General features: G+C 42.8%; 1 protein-coding gene and 1 non-coding gene across 2 annotated transcripts in view; one reads left to right on the top strand and one right to left on the bottom strand.

Annotated features, from left to right (window-relative positions):
* Positions 1–5,344: 5,344 nt before the first annotated feature.
* LOC122684024 lies at positions 5,345–5,451 on the bottom strand. Its single transcript, XR_006337920.1, has one exon. It is a non-coding gene; the product is annotated as a U6 spliceosomal RNA (small nuclear RNA).
* Positions 5,452–5,610: 159 nt separating this feature from the next.
* The window catches only part of ATP6V0E1 (ATPase H+ transporting V0 subunit e1), a 28,112-nt gene continuing 21,269 nt past the window's right edge, over positions 5,611–12,453 (top strand). The window contains exons 1-2 of the mRNA XM_043887330.1: positions 5,611–5,806; positions 10,447–10,494. Of these exons, the coding sequence (XP_043743265.1) occupies positions 5,703–5,806; positions 10,447–10,494 (152 nt within the window). The 5' untranslated portion in view covers positions 5,611–5,702. The remainder of the gene's footprint in view (positions 5,807–10,446; positions 10,495–12,453) is intronic.

The following is a 12,453-nucleotide window of genomic DNA, read 5'->3' on the forward strand; positions in this document are numbered from 1 at the left end:
GAGTCAGTATGGGTGCTTGCTAATAGTCTCTACCTCCTTGCCTGCAGATTCTGTGATGCAGTAGGTCTGAAGAGAGAGGCCTCTTTGGGTCTTGCATGTATGTGTATTTTTCACATGGCCCTTGTATGATACTTAGGACTAGGTAAATTTGGGAAATTGTGTATCAGGATATATACAAATCACAGCACATAAAATATAGTAGGTGCCCAAAACATGGTGACTATATTAGCATACTGAGCCGTATGTCTAGCAGGCATAATGAATAGGTCAACCAGTAAGGACTGGAGTTTGTTTTTTTAATTTTTGTCTTCACTCTTAATAACACATATTTTAGGTCCCCAAATTTGAATAAAAGTCAGATTTCAAACTAGGTTAAATTTATAGTAAGATAATATCTTCTGATTGCTGGTCTGGGCCCTAGGCTCCAACCATTATGCTCACCATTACACTTAAATGATGATTATTTCCTAGGAATCAGATTTGGTTTCTTTTCAGCAACATGTTCAAGCGATAGATAAGAGTTTTGAGAACTGTAATCTCCCCCAAATCACACCAAACTTCTTATCATCAGTCATGTGAATAACAGTGCATGATCAAGAGCAGGAATTCGGCATCAACTGAGAGCTAATCCCAGCTCTGTCATCTCCTGGCTGTGTGACCCTGGGAAAATGGCCTAACCTCTCTGGGCCTGTATGGTCATCTATAAAATGGAGATGAACTGAGTACCTACCAAATAGAGTTGTCAAGGCTTACTACTTGGGATACTGTGTGTAGAGCATAGAGAACTCAGTAAGCGATAGCCACTGTCTTTCTGAGGAGACTGCAGTGGGTTTGTCTGCAGGAGGAGGGGGAAAAGTTTTTCTCCAGGGAGTTTGGATAAATGCAGGTTCTTGACCAAAGCAGGAGGGTTTGAAGGCAGCAGTATTGTGCTTGGGCTGCTGCCGGAAATTGGGACGGTAAAATGCCTGCTGGATGGGCTCAGGCTGGGGAGGGGGGTTTAGCATGTTTCCTGGAATGAGTTTGAATTAAGTAGTTTCCTACTGACCTTTTCATCAAATTTGTAGATGTCCACTTACGTGAGTGAGTCCCCCTGTTATTTTGGAAAGACTCCAAACTTTCACACTTCAGATAACTCCTTCTGAGTGTCTGCTTTCATAGTACACTGGGGTCTGAGATGTTCAGCTACAGGGCTTTCCACATGAGTTGGGTAAGCAAGGAAGTAATCAGATCTGGGAACCAGGCAGAACTTTACTAACCAAGAGTCCTCTGTACTCTGCTGATGCTATAGACTACAGAGTTGAGCAGTCCCAATCTGGTAATGGCTTGGGTCTTTGTTCATTGTTCTTTTTAATTAGTTTTTTTCTTTTAAAGAAAAAAAACTGAACAGAGGAGACTGGCGGGCTACAGTCCATAGGGTCGCAAAGAGTCACGCACACATGCGTATATAGTACAACATAAAAAGGTACAAAAGGTATACAGTGAAAAGTAAGTTTCCTTGTCACATTGACTCTTAGTCACTCAGTTCTCCCCAGAAGCAGTCACTGTTTCCAGTCTTTTGTATCCTTCTAGAAATATTCTATACATACATGATTGGGGTTTTACTAAAGTCTGGTCCATGAATAAGTCTTCATGAGAATGGCAGGTCATCCAAATTTAAATAGCTATATGAGGTTGATTTATTTCCTGAACACCATAATTACAATGCAAATACGCATCAATATAAGTAAAATATTATTTGTCCATCAGAAATAACTAAATCAACCACATCCTAGCCTATCCCTAATATGAGGGCAGCTAATTCTACAACAGGTTTTCAAAGGTCTCATCTTATGCGTTAGATATCTCTATCTTTTAAAGTAGTGTATAATTTAAGGGTTTTGTGTGTGTGTGTGATTTACTATTTGAGATAGAAGAGGGAGTATGGTTTACTAGAAGAGCAGGAGCTACAAAGACCTACATACAGATCCTAGTTTTCTCTCTTAGAACAGCCAGACTTTGAGCAAGTCACAAATCTGAGCCTCCCTTTCTTAATACGTAAAATGAGTTTAATAACACCTATTTAGGTGTTGTGAGCATTCAGTGAGACAGGTAATTCAAAGCACCTTGTTTCATGACGGACGAGTGGCCATCAACAAATGGTAGCTGCCGTAATCAGTGGTGTCGGCCCACAGTGCATATTCTCTACATATGAGCGGAGTAAACAGCAGTAAACTATGCTAGAGTTTCCGCTTCTCCACTAACTTCCAGCCTTCTCAGTCGGCTTGGAAAGGAGCTTTACGATGTGGCTTCCTAACCCCGTGTTCCTGTTTAGGAGCTCCATGGGGTCTGCACAGTAACGTTTCAGCCCACCTTGTTTACTCTATCCTACTGAAGTTGCCTCTGAGACTCTTCCTCTAACTCAAAAATTACTGAGCAACGTCCCTGGTGGTCCAGTGGTTGAGAATCCCTGCCAATGCAGAGGACACGGGTTCGATCCGTGGTCCAGGAAGATTCCACAAGCCGCGAAGCAACTAGGCCCACGCGCCCTGAAGCCCAGGCTCTGCGGAAGAGAAGCCACTGCAATGAGAAGCCCGCACACCGCCACTGGAGGGCGGCTCCCCCTTACTTCAACTAGAGAAAGCCCGCTGGCAACAACAAAGACCCAGCTCAGCCAAAAATAAAATAAATAAAAGTTACCGAGGACCCAAAGACCTTTTTTATGTGGATTACATCTATCAAAGTAATTACCATATTAGACATTAACACTGTAAGAATTATTTTAATCCATTTAAAAAATAATAATAAATCAAAAACATGTTAATGTTTTTATGGAAAATAACTACCTTTCCCAAAACAAAATCAAAAGAAGTAGCCATTGTGCACAGTTCTTTTATGTCTGGCTTAGTAGAAAACAAATGGATTCTTATAATGCTTCTGCAATCAACCCATTGCTGTGATGTTCTGGGTGAAGCAAAGGAAGAAAATTCAGTGTCAAATTCAGCGTCACATAGATTGGTAGTTAGAAAAGAAGACCTGGCCGACCCACTGGGAGTCTCTAGGACTCTCCAGCAGTCCTGGGACCATGCTGCCCAAAGTCTCATTTTTTTCTTGCAGGAGACTTGAAAGCAGAGAATATTTCTTCATTTGGAGGGTCACTGAATCCTAGCTCTTGGCCTTCTCCACAGCTTTCATTTGGAACGTGTAATAAAATGTTTTCGACAGACTGACTGATAGAGGGAGCTATTGGCCAATACTAGCCCACATATAGAAATACCCAGATTAAAGTGTTTTCTCTTTCATAGCGGCTGAAACAAATTTCAGCCCGGTGTCTGAACAGAACCGGTGTCTGAACAGCTACATCTGTGCTCCTGACATCTGCTTCTCAGAGAGGCTGCCAAGAAGGTGAGGCAAAAGGTAGACTTACCAAGATCAACTTAAAAGAAAACACCTGCATTAATTTAAGAATGGGGAAAATTTTTTACAATAGCCAAAAAAGTGGAAGCAACCCACTTGTCCAACCATGGATGAATGGAAAAACAAAATGTGGTATGTATACAGAGTGGAATATTATTCAGCCTTAAGAAGGATGGAAATTCTGATATGTGCTACAACATGGATGAATCTCGAGGACATTATGCTCAGTGATACATAAACCAGTCACCAAAAGACAAATGTTCTATGATTTTACTTACATCAGGTATCTTGAGTAGTCAAGCTTATAGAAACAATGAAGTAGAATGATGGTTGCCAGGAACCAGGGGAGGGAAGAATGGGGACTTGTTTGGTGGGTATAAAAGAGTCCTGGAGATCTGGTGCACACCCGTGTGAAGATACTTAACACTACAGGAGTATACACGTAACAGTGGTTAAGAAGGTATGTTTCATGTTATGTATATTTATAGGAACAACTAGAAATAAGCTTTTAAAGAGAAATGGGAAGAAAGACCAAGCTTTTTTCTAATTTAGTTCTGGCTGATGTCACCCTTTCTTAACTATTCATTGCAGTTGTACAAATGTTTATTGAGCACATTCTAGGCATAAAATGCTTCTAAGGAAGATAGATCAGTTAAACAGCGCCCATTCTCAAGGAGTTTGCCCTCTACTAAAGGGTTAGTTGATTTATACACACAAAAAAGTACAAGGCCACATGACATGCATTAACAGAATGAAATAGGTCTTGTGAAGGTGGTACCTGGAATGGAACTTAAGAACAATAGAATTTCTGCTGAGACTGAGTTGTTGGGAAGGGGCAGGGTGAGCACAAACGAGACCAACTAGTTTTCTACCTTTTCCTTCAGATAAAAGGTTTGAAATCTCGTTTGAAGAGATGTCAAAGATCTTTGGTCCAGCTTCCCATTTAATCCAAGAATTCATTCTAGTTGAATGAGGAAAGAAATCAGGAGGTAATTCAAAGTAGGGAAATGTGACTATCACAGGGAAAGCATGGTCCAGGGTAAAGCACACTGGGTTGGTTTACAAATTTGCTTTCCATCTTGCTTTTGCCTGAAAGCTCTATCAACTTCTCTGAGAACTGTACTTCCCTGGCGGCTCAGACGGTAAAAGCATCTGCCTACAATGTGGGAGACCTGGGTTCGATCCCTGGGTTGGGAAGATCCCCTGGAGAAGGAAATGACAACCCACTCCAGTATTCTTGCCTGGAAAATCCCATGGACAGAGGAGCCTGGCAGGCTACAGTCCATGGGGTCGCAAAGAGTCGGACACGACTGAGTGACTTCTCTTCCCTTCTGTTCCAAGGCTGTCACATACACTGAACATGTGTGCAAATCCTTGGCAATCATCAGAAATTCCTTGTCACCTTCTTCTTACTATCCTGGCTAATTCCTACTCCTCTTTCAAGGCTCAGCTCAAGACTGGCTTGGGGTAGAAAAGTCATGCACAGTGGTCCAACCTACCTTCACACTGCATTCAGTGGCCTGCTCAAAGTCCGTCATGTTCACCAGCCTGTGAACTCCCTGTGGGTAGGTGTGTCTGATTCCTGTAACCCTCCAAACCTGGCACAGTCCACGTCATCCAGTAGGTCAGTAGTTAAGAGCACTGGCCTTGAAAATCACACCAACAAAGGTTGAATCTTGGCTTTGCTACTTAGTAGCTATGTGACCCTGAGCAAGATCCTTAACCTCCTTCTTGGGCCTCAGTTTCTTCACCTGCAAAGTGGGGATAACAATTAACGGCGCCATAGGCTGTCGTGAGGTGTTCAAAACGAAACTCAAGCACTTAAAGCCTATGACCCAGTGGCTACCACACAGAATTCTGAACAGAAACTTACTATGAAGTTCTCTATATATGCTTGTTGCATAAGAAGATAAGGCTGTACACTTTTCTTACAAGGGCCACCTTTTTTTTTTTTTTAATGGAACGCTTCACGAATTTGCGTGTCATCCTTGCGCAGGGGCCATGCTAATCTTCTCTGTATCGTTCCAATTTTAGTATATGTGCTGCCGAAGCGAGCACAAGGGCCACCTTCTTATCTGAGAACTTTGCCGAGCCTCTGATGACACACCTCTAGCTCTGGGGCTCTAGACACTTACAGAGCAGGAGCCCGGCGGTCTCCCAGCGGAGGGCGGGGCGGAGTCCCGCGCGCGGTCACGTGGGGACACGGGGGGCGGGCCTTTGCGCGCGCAGGTCCCGCGGCCGGGGTTGACACTTCCGGGTGGGACCCGAGTGTGGTGGCGGGCCCGGGGCTGGCTCTTCCCGCAGTAACCATGGCGTATACCGGCCTCACCGTCCCTCTCATCGTGATGAGCGTGTTCTGGGGCATCGTCGGCTTCCTGGTGCCCTGGTTCATCCCTAAGGGTCCCAACCGGGGGTAAGTGCGCCAGGCCTGCCTGGGGAGGGAAGCGCGGTGAGAACCCGCCGGGCCGGGCGGGGAGAGGGGCCAAGGCACCGTGGGTCGGAGACCTTGCCCCGGTGATCCCGCCTTCCAGTCAGGCCTCGGCCCCCAGCCCCCGGCAGTCCCCCGACTTCCTTGTCGCGGCAGCCTCAGTGTCTCCTAGCCCGAACTGAGGAAGGTGACCTCCGGCGGATCCTCCTTGGAAAGAAGCTTTAGGGGAATTTTTTTCTCCTCACGCCCATGTGTGGGAGGGTGCCGTCGGAAATGGATGTATCTGTCCTCGAGGAGAAGTTGGGGCTCGTCACCGGACGGCTGTCGCCCCTTTAGCCCCGCTGTGTACCCAAATGAGGCCTCGTTTGCCTACACTTTAAAGGGACGGATCAAATAAATAGAAATTGGCCTCTCTTCCTCACAGGCTGTCGCAGTTGCACCGCACACGCTTGTGCCGCAGCGTTGAGCCCAGGCCTTGCATCTAGTGGGCGCCAGGAGCTAGCTGGGGCTTGATCTGGAGCGAGGTTAATTACCAAAGAGCAGGAGGTATTGTTTAGAAACCCCTGCGTCATACCTTTCTTAGGGCGCTCCCGCACTTGTGTATGAGTGTAACACAAGCTCTTAGAATGATTGGTTAAGAAAGACCTCCCGCCCCCCCAATCCCCCGACTTCTTTGTTAAAGAGAGCTTTTTCTGTTTTATAAGTAAACTTTTTTATTATGGTATGAAACAGTCTTATCTTCAAAGGAGCTTTGGAAACCCTCTTTTAGGTTCCTCTTTGCCTTTTAGTCATTTTTTCTCAGTGACACGATCATGTGGGGTGAAACTTATTATGAATCACAGATCTCGTTTTATTCTTTGAGACTAATTGGTGACTTCACAGTGTTCTGCATCCATAGTAGGCATTCAATAAAGGGCTGTTGAGTGGTCTATTGCCTTTATTAAAGGAAAGAAAATGCTCTTACTTAATAGTTTGTGACCTGAACCCCTTTTGCTGTCTGGAATAAACTTGTGTTAGACCTGTTCCTTTCATCTAGCTTACAAGTAAATCATAATTTGTTTAAAAAGTAAGAGTTGTAGTTGAATTTATCATTTGGTTGTATTAGGTCCACCCATTCTGCTCCCCTCTACTCCCCCCTCGGATGGCATCAGTTATGTAGGGTCGTCTTTCCAGCCTGTAATAGATGAGAATTCTCAGGTTATTGAAACAGTTTGTGTTAACCAAATTTAATTCCTTGGACTTGTTTCTCCTGCTATAGTTAGAGAACTTCAAAGTGCTCCTTTGTTGTATTTCTGTCGTCAGCTGTTTCCTTACCCACTGTCTTTCCAGCCTTCATGCTCAGAAAGCCTTTACTAATGTGCTGGCAGTGTTGACCACTTCTTTCTTGAAGATCCCCATTTGGGGCCCAGTGTGCCCAGCCTTGGGGTCTTGATACTGTTGCTCTTACCCAGAGTCATGAAATGCCTCCTGTGGTATGGGCTACTTAGTTTGTAGTCCTAGTGTTACAATTCAGGTTTGACCTGCTAGTAATACGTGTTATCTGGATTTAATTCATAGCCTCCACCCCAGTCCTTGTTATTTCCTGCTCTTGGCAGGATTGAACAGGTCTTAAAACACAAGGTGTCTCCTAGGAGTTACTGTACTACACTTTGAGAAACACTGCTCCCAGTTGGATGATCCCTGTGACCTTGGATAATTTAACTTTTCCATGTTCCTATTTCCTCACTGTAAAATGGAAATATTAGTACTAAATTATTATTGGTTCTCTTTTCCCTCTTGAAAAGACTGCAGATAATTTTTTTCTTTTTTTTTTTTACTACATGGAGGAGCTGAATTGCTTCAAGGACTATGGTGAATTTTTAATTCAGGAGAGCATTTCTGATTTGAAGGATTGACAACATCTTCATTAAGGAGATAAGTAAAGGTGCTGTGTGAGAGGGAGAGAAAGGAGTTTTTTGCTGTTAAATTTTCTTCTCTGAGATTCCTGCATGTCAAAATGCAGAAACTTGGGTGATTAGGAGGATTTCAGGACCTCGTGAAACTGGGGGAAAATGGGGGCAAAAGGGAAAAAGGTCTTCTGAATCTGTGTGTAACCTAAAGCAAGCCCCTTACTGTCATCTTTTTCTGCACCTGAAAAAGAGCGGAGTACAATGAAGTCTGTACCTGGAATGCTGGTTCCTAACCGTTCCTATTCTTTATGATTTCCTACTCTCCTCTTTAGGAATCCAGAGATTCTCTAAAAACTTCAGGTGGGGGAGGGGGTGGAGACAGAGAGCGGGGATTAGTGTGCCAAGGGTTCACAGCTCCAGTTTTTTCAGACATGACATTGTTACACATACAGAAAAAGAGAGTAGTGCAAGTGTTATGTAACACCACCTAGATTCAGTAATGTTAACATTCATATTTGCTTTGTCTCTGAATCCAGATGTGCACACACACATACATAATTTTGCTGAACCATTTGAGGGCATATGCAGTCATTGTGACACTTTACCCCTAAACACTTAAGCAGACCATAACTAAGAAAAAAATCACATTAGGAGCTGATACTTTCGGTTTTTTTGGCCGTGTCACACCTCTCAGCTTGCGAGATCTTAGTTCCCCAGCATATTGGGCACTTGGAGTCCTAACCTCTGGACCACCAGGGAATTCCCATGAGGGACCTTTTGCTCTCCAATGTCAAATGAGTAGTACAAAGGGGCCTCAGCTGTTTCCGTTTTCTGAGATGGTCTTTTGGGGAAGAGGAAGACTGAAGGAGGGATTCTGGGCTGGGGTAGGGGAATGGAAGGAGATGAACAGGAGCTTGGGATGGAGGATAAGCAAACATGATGTGTTTGGGGACACTCGGGGCACCCACGTTCAGGAATGAAATGCTGTTTGAAAGTATAGGGGCGAGAAGGATGAATGGAGGGAACTGATTACAAGTGAGAAGCTGGATTTGATTTTATAGATCTTCAAACATGTTTATTATGAAACTATCAAAATTTGGTAGTGCAACCCTTAGTGCCTATTTATGTATGTATTATATTATAAGCTTAATGTATAAGGTACATATTTTGTTGAAGAATGTGCCTTCAGGATATATATAGAGTCTGACCAATTCTCACAATCCATACTGCTACCAGGCTGGTCCATTAATGCAACTCTCCTCTAACTGGTTTTTCTGCTTTTCCCTTTGCTTCCTCTTCCCAGGTCTATTTTCACCCTGCAGAGAGATCCTATTACAGTTTGGATCATATTTTGTCAGTGTTGTTAGTTGTTTGGTCGGATCCAACTCTGCGACCATATGAACTATAGCCCACCAGGCTCCTTTGTCCATGGAATTCTCTAGGCAAGAATACTGGAGTGGGTAGCCATTCCCTTCTCCAGGGGATCTTCTTCACCCAGGGATTAAACCCGGGTCTCCTGCATTGCAGGCAGATTCTTTACCATCTGAGCCACCAGGGAAGCCCCATTTTGTCAGTCCTCTCTTCAAATCCCTCCAAAATAGCTTCCCTTTTCCTTTCAGAGGCTGTAAGATACTTCTGACCTCCCTTCCTACTAGGCTCTCCTTGCTGTGCTCAGCCACACAAGTCTCTGTCCTCTTTGAACCTGATACCCTCTCACCAGGAGCCTTTGCTTTGCTAAACTTCATCCCTTTTGTTTTCTCCTCTCTCTCCAGAGCCTGGTACACAGAGGACACAGTCTGTTGAATGAGTGAATGGACAAGGGAATATATTAACCACAGGGGAAAAAATATATATATCACACACACACAGATTTCTAAAGGATAAGTTAAGCATCGTCCATATAGGAGTTATGATATCTGCTCCCTGCCTTCTAGGAGATAGTCTTGCGTATTCTGTGGGGTGTGGAGGTGCCATATTTGGAAATCATTCTTATAGATGATGGGAGTGCCTTAAAGGTGTTAAGGACTTCCTTGGTGTTCCAGTGGCTAAGACTCCATGTTCCCAATGCACACTACCCAGGTTCGATCCCTGGTCAGGGAACTAGATCCTGCATACTGCAGTTAAGACCCAGAGCAGCCAAAAAACAAAGAACTAATCCTTATTGGTTGGTGACTGCAGGTGCAGGGGCGATATGAGCAAGGAGATGACAAATCTGAGGGATGGAAGTGGCAGAGCTTTTCGGGAGTAGGAGATTTCAAAGGGGAACCTTTAGAAAGAGAAAGTGAAAAGAATATCACAAGTTCAGTTTTTTAAAATGTCAGAGTTCAGCTGCTCAAAGATCCAGGTTTAACTTTTTCAGAAAGAAATGGAGATGGGGAGAGATCAAGGCTAAAAAGTATAGTATCATTTCATTGCAGAGAATACTACCAGATAGGGCAGTTACTTGGGTATCAAAGCTAATTACTACTGCAGCCTTTTGTGTTCAGTTTTAGATGGGTTTGGAATAGACCTCTAAACTGTGGCATCAGTACACCCTCCCTTATATACAAATGTTAATGACTTAGGTAGAATTCTGCTGAGTGCGTGCAGGGCACACTGCTGTCTACTGGTGTTTCAGTAGATCAGATCCATCTTCTTAGAGTGCAGTCCTTGCCAGCTGGATCACCTGGGAAGGGAGCGTAAACCTCCTGCAAGGTTTGCATAGTTATCTAATGATTGCACTTTTTTTCCCCCCAGAGTTATCATCACTATGTTGGTGACCTGTTCAGTTTGCTGCTATCTCTTGTAAGTAGTTTATTTCTAAAATAATAATCAGTTATTTCTGATACTTATCATATGTGTGATTAAAAGTTAAGTAAGTGGTTATCAAGTTTCATGGTTATCAAGTTAAGTTTTGGTTTTCAAGTTAAGTTTGGTTAAGTTAAGGTTATCAAGAAACTTAACCAATTAAGTTTCATGGTTATCATGAAACTTTATACTTTTGTTTAATTGGGGTTTGTTCTTGGTGTAACATCTAGAAATAGTAACTTAAGATTGGAAAGAAGATGTTTTCCTATGTTCAGTATGTTACCTAAGAATTGTACAGATGCTCAGTTCTGGCAATACAGGTGTACTTTATTTGGCACTTATTTCAATCATATAATTAGCTGGAAATTGTCATCGTACTACTTTAGATTTTACTTCCATGAAGTATTTGAGCCTATTCTTTTCAGTTAAATATCGTGTTATGAAGCCAGTAAAGCCATTTTTGTTATGACTTTTGTTTATCTCATGAATAGACGTTAAACTGGAATTGTAATCGAGTAGAGAAAGGGTAATCTTTTAAAATAATTCACTGTACATTATATCAAAGTATGATAATAATTGACTTCCGTTTGAATAAATTGTATCAACTGTTGAATGAAAGCTTTAGGATATATGAAGTCATTTCTCAACATATATTTTTGAAATATTGTTAGAAATAGCAAGACAGCATTTGAGGTATTCTGGTGGTTTGTTTTTTTTTTTTTCAATTTTATTTATGTATGTATTTATTTATTCTTTCGGCCACACTGAGTAGCCTGTGGAATCTTAGTTCCCTGACCAGGGATCGAACGGAGCAGGTATTGAACCCATGCCCCCGTGTTGGGAGCTTGGAGTCTTAACCACTGAACTGCTAGGGATGTCCCTCTTTTTTTTAAATTGAGATATATTTCGCATACCATAAAATTTATCCTTTTAGGGATTGCTTGTTTTAAAACCAGCAATTCTTTCTTGTAAAAAGAGAGCTTGCTAGTTTCCTGAGACTTCCTTGTTTGGAAACGTATTGGTGATGGGCAGCTATTGTTTAGTGCTCACATATGGTAGGAAGCAGCACTTCTAATCCTGTGACGAAAAGCCATGGTTCTCTGTGGCTCTGAATCTGAATTTCTTATATCCTGGGGCTTTTGCATTGAGGTTTTTCAAAGAGGTTTGTGGGTAGGAGCCAGTTCTAGTTGTTGGCATACATCAAAACCTGCCCCTGTCAAAGAGCTTTAAATTACCATGAATTTTGGCTGTCTGGCCATTAGATTACTTGCTTAAGTGCAGCTTGCAGTGTTTAAAGCTGAATCATATAGCACGATAGGAGTGTGGCTGAGGATGATGTTTAACTGCCTTGACATGCGAGCTTAGATGATGAGACTTTGTGCGGTTGCCTTGTTTTAGTCTTTTCTTTTTAGGAAGGTTAAGAGGCTTTTTCGGGTCTTCCCCAAAAGGCCTGAAGTGTGAAACATTTCACACTTCCCCAGAATGGAAGTCTGACAGGCAGTGAATAGAGGACATTCTTATTCTAGCTGTGTTTAGCTCTAAAGAGTAAATGAGAAGAAGTACTTGCATCAACAATTCCTCATCTAAGTAGGGGTGATTGAGTACCAGTCTGTCCTACCGAATTAAATGTCCTCTAGAAATTCCAGCAAGGGAGCTCTTTTATCAATCCAGGAGCGAAGGAGTGGTCCTGTGATTGAAAAAGCCTTTTTTTCATTCCTTTGATCTCTGCTGCATGAGTTATTGGTGGTGGGATCTTAAAAGAGAGAGAAAATTATTGTACAGAGGAATGACTTGAGATTAAACAAAGATGAGGCAAAGTGTTCTATGACTTTCTGGTCCTCCACTCTCTTTGAAGTCTGGTTAATTTTCTGGATATTCTCTTTAAAACAGGCAGGAGACCTTTCCAATTAGTCTCATGCCTCGTGTCTTCATCTTCAGGTATAAAATACAATAACT

The sequence above is a fragment of the Cervus elaphus genome, chromosome 25 (assembly GCF_910594005.1).
Source record: "Cervus elaphus chromosome 25, mCerEla1.1, whole genome shotgun sequence".
NCBI lineage: Eukaryota > Metazoa > Chordata > Mammalia > Artiodactyla > Cervidae > Cervus > Cervus elaphus.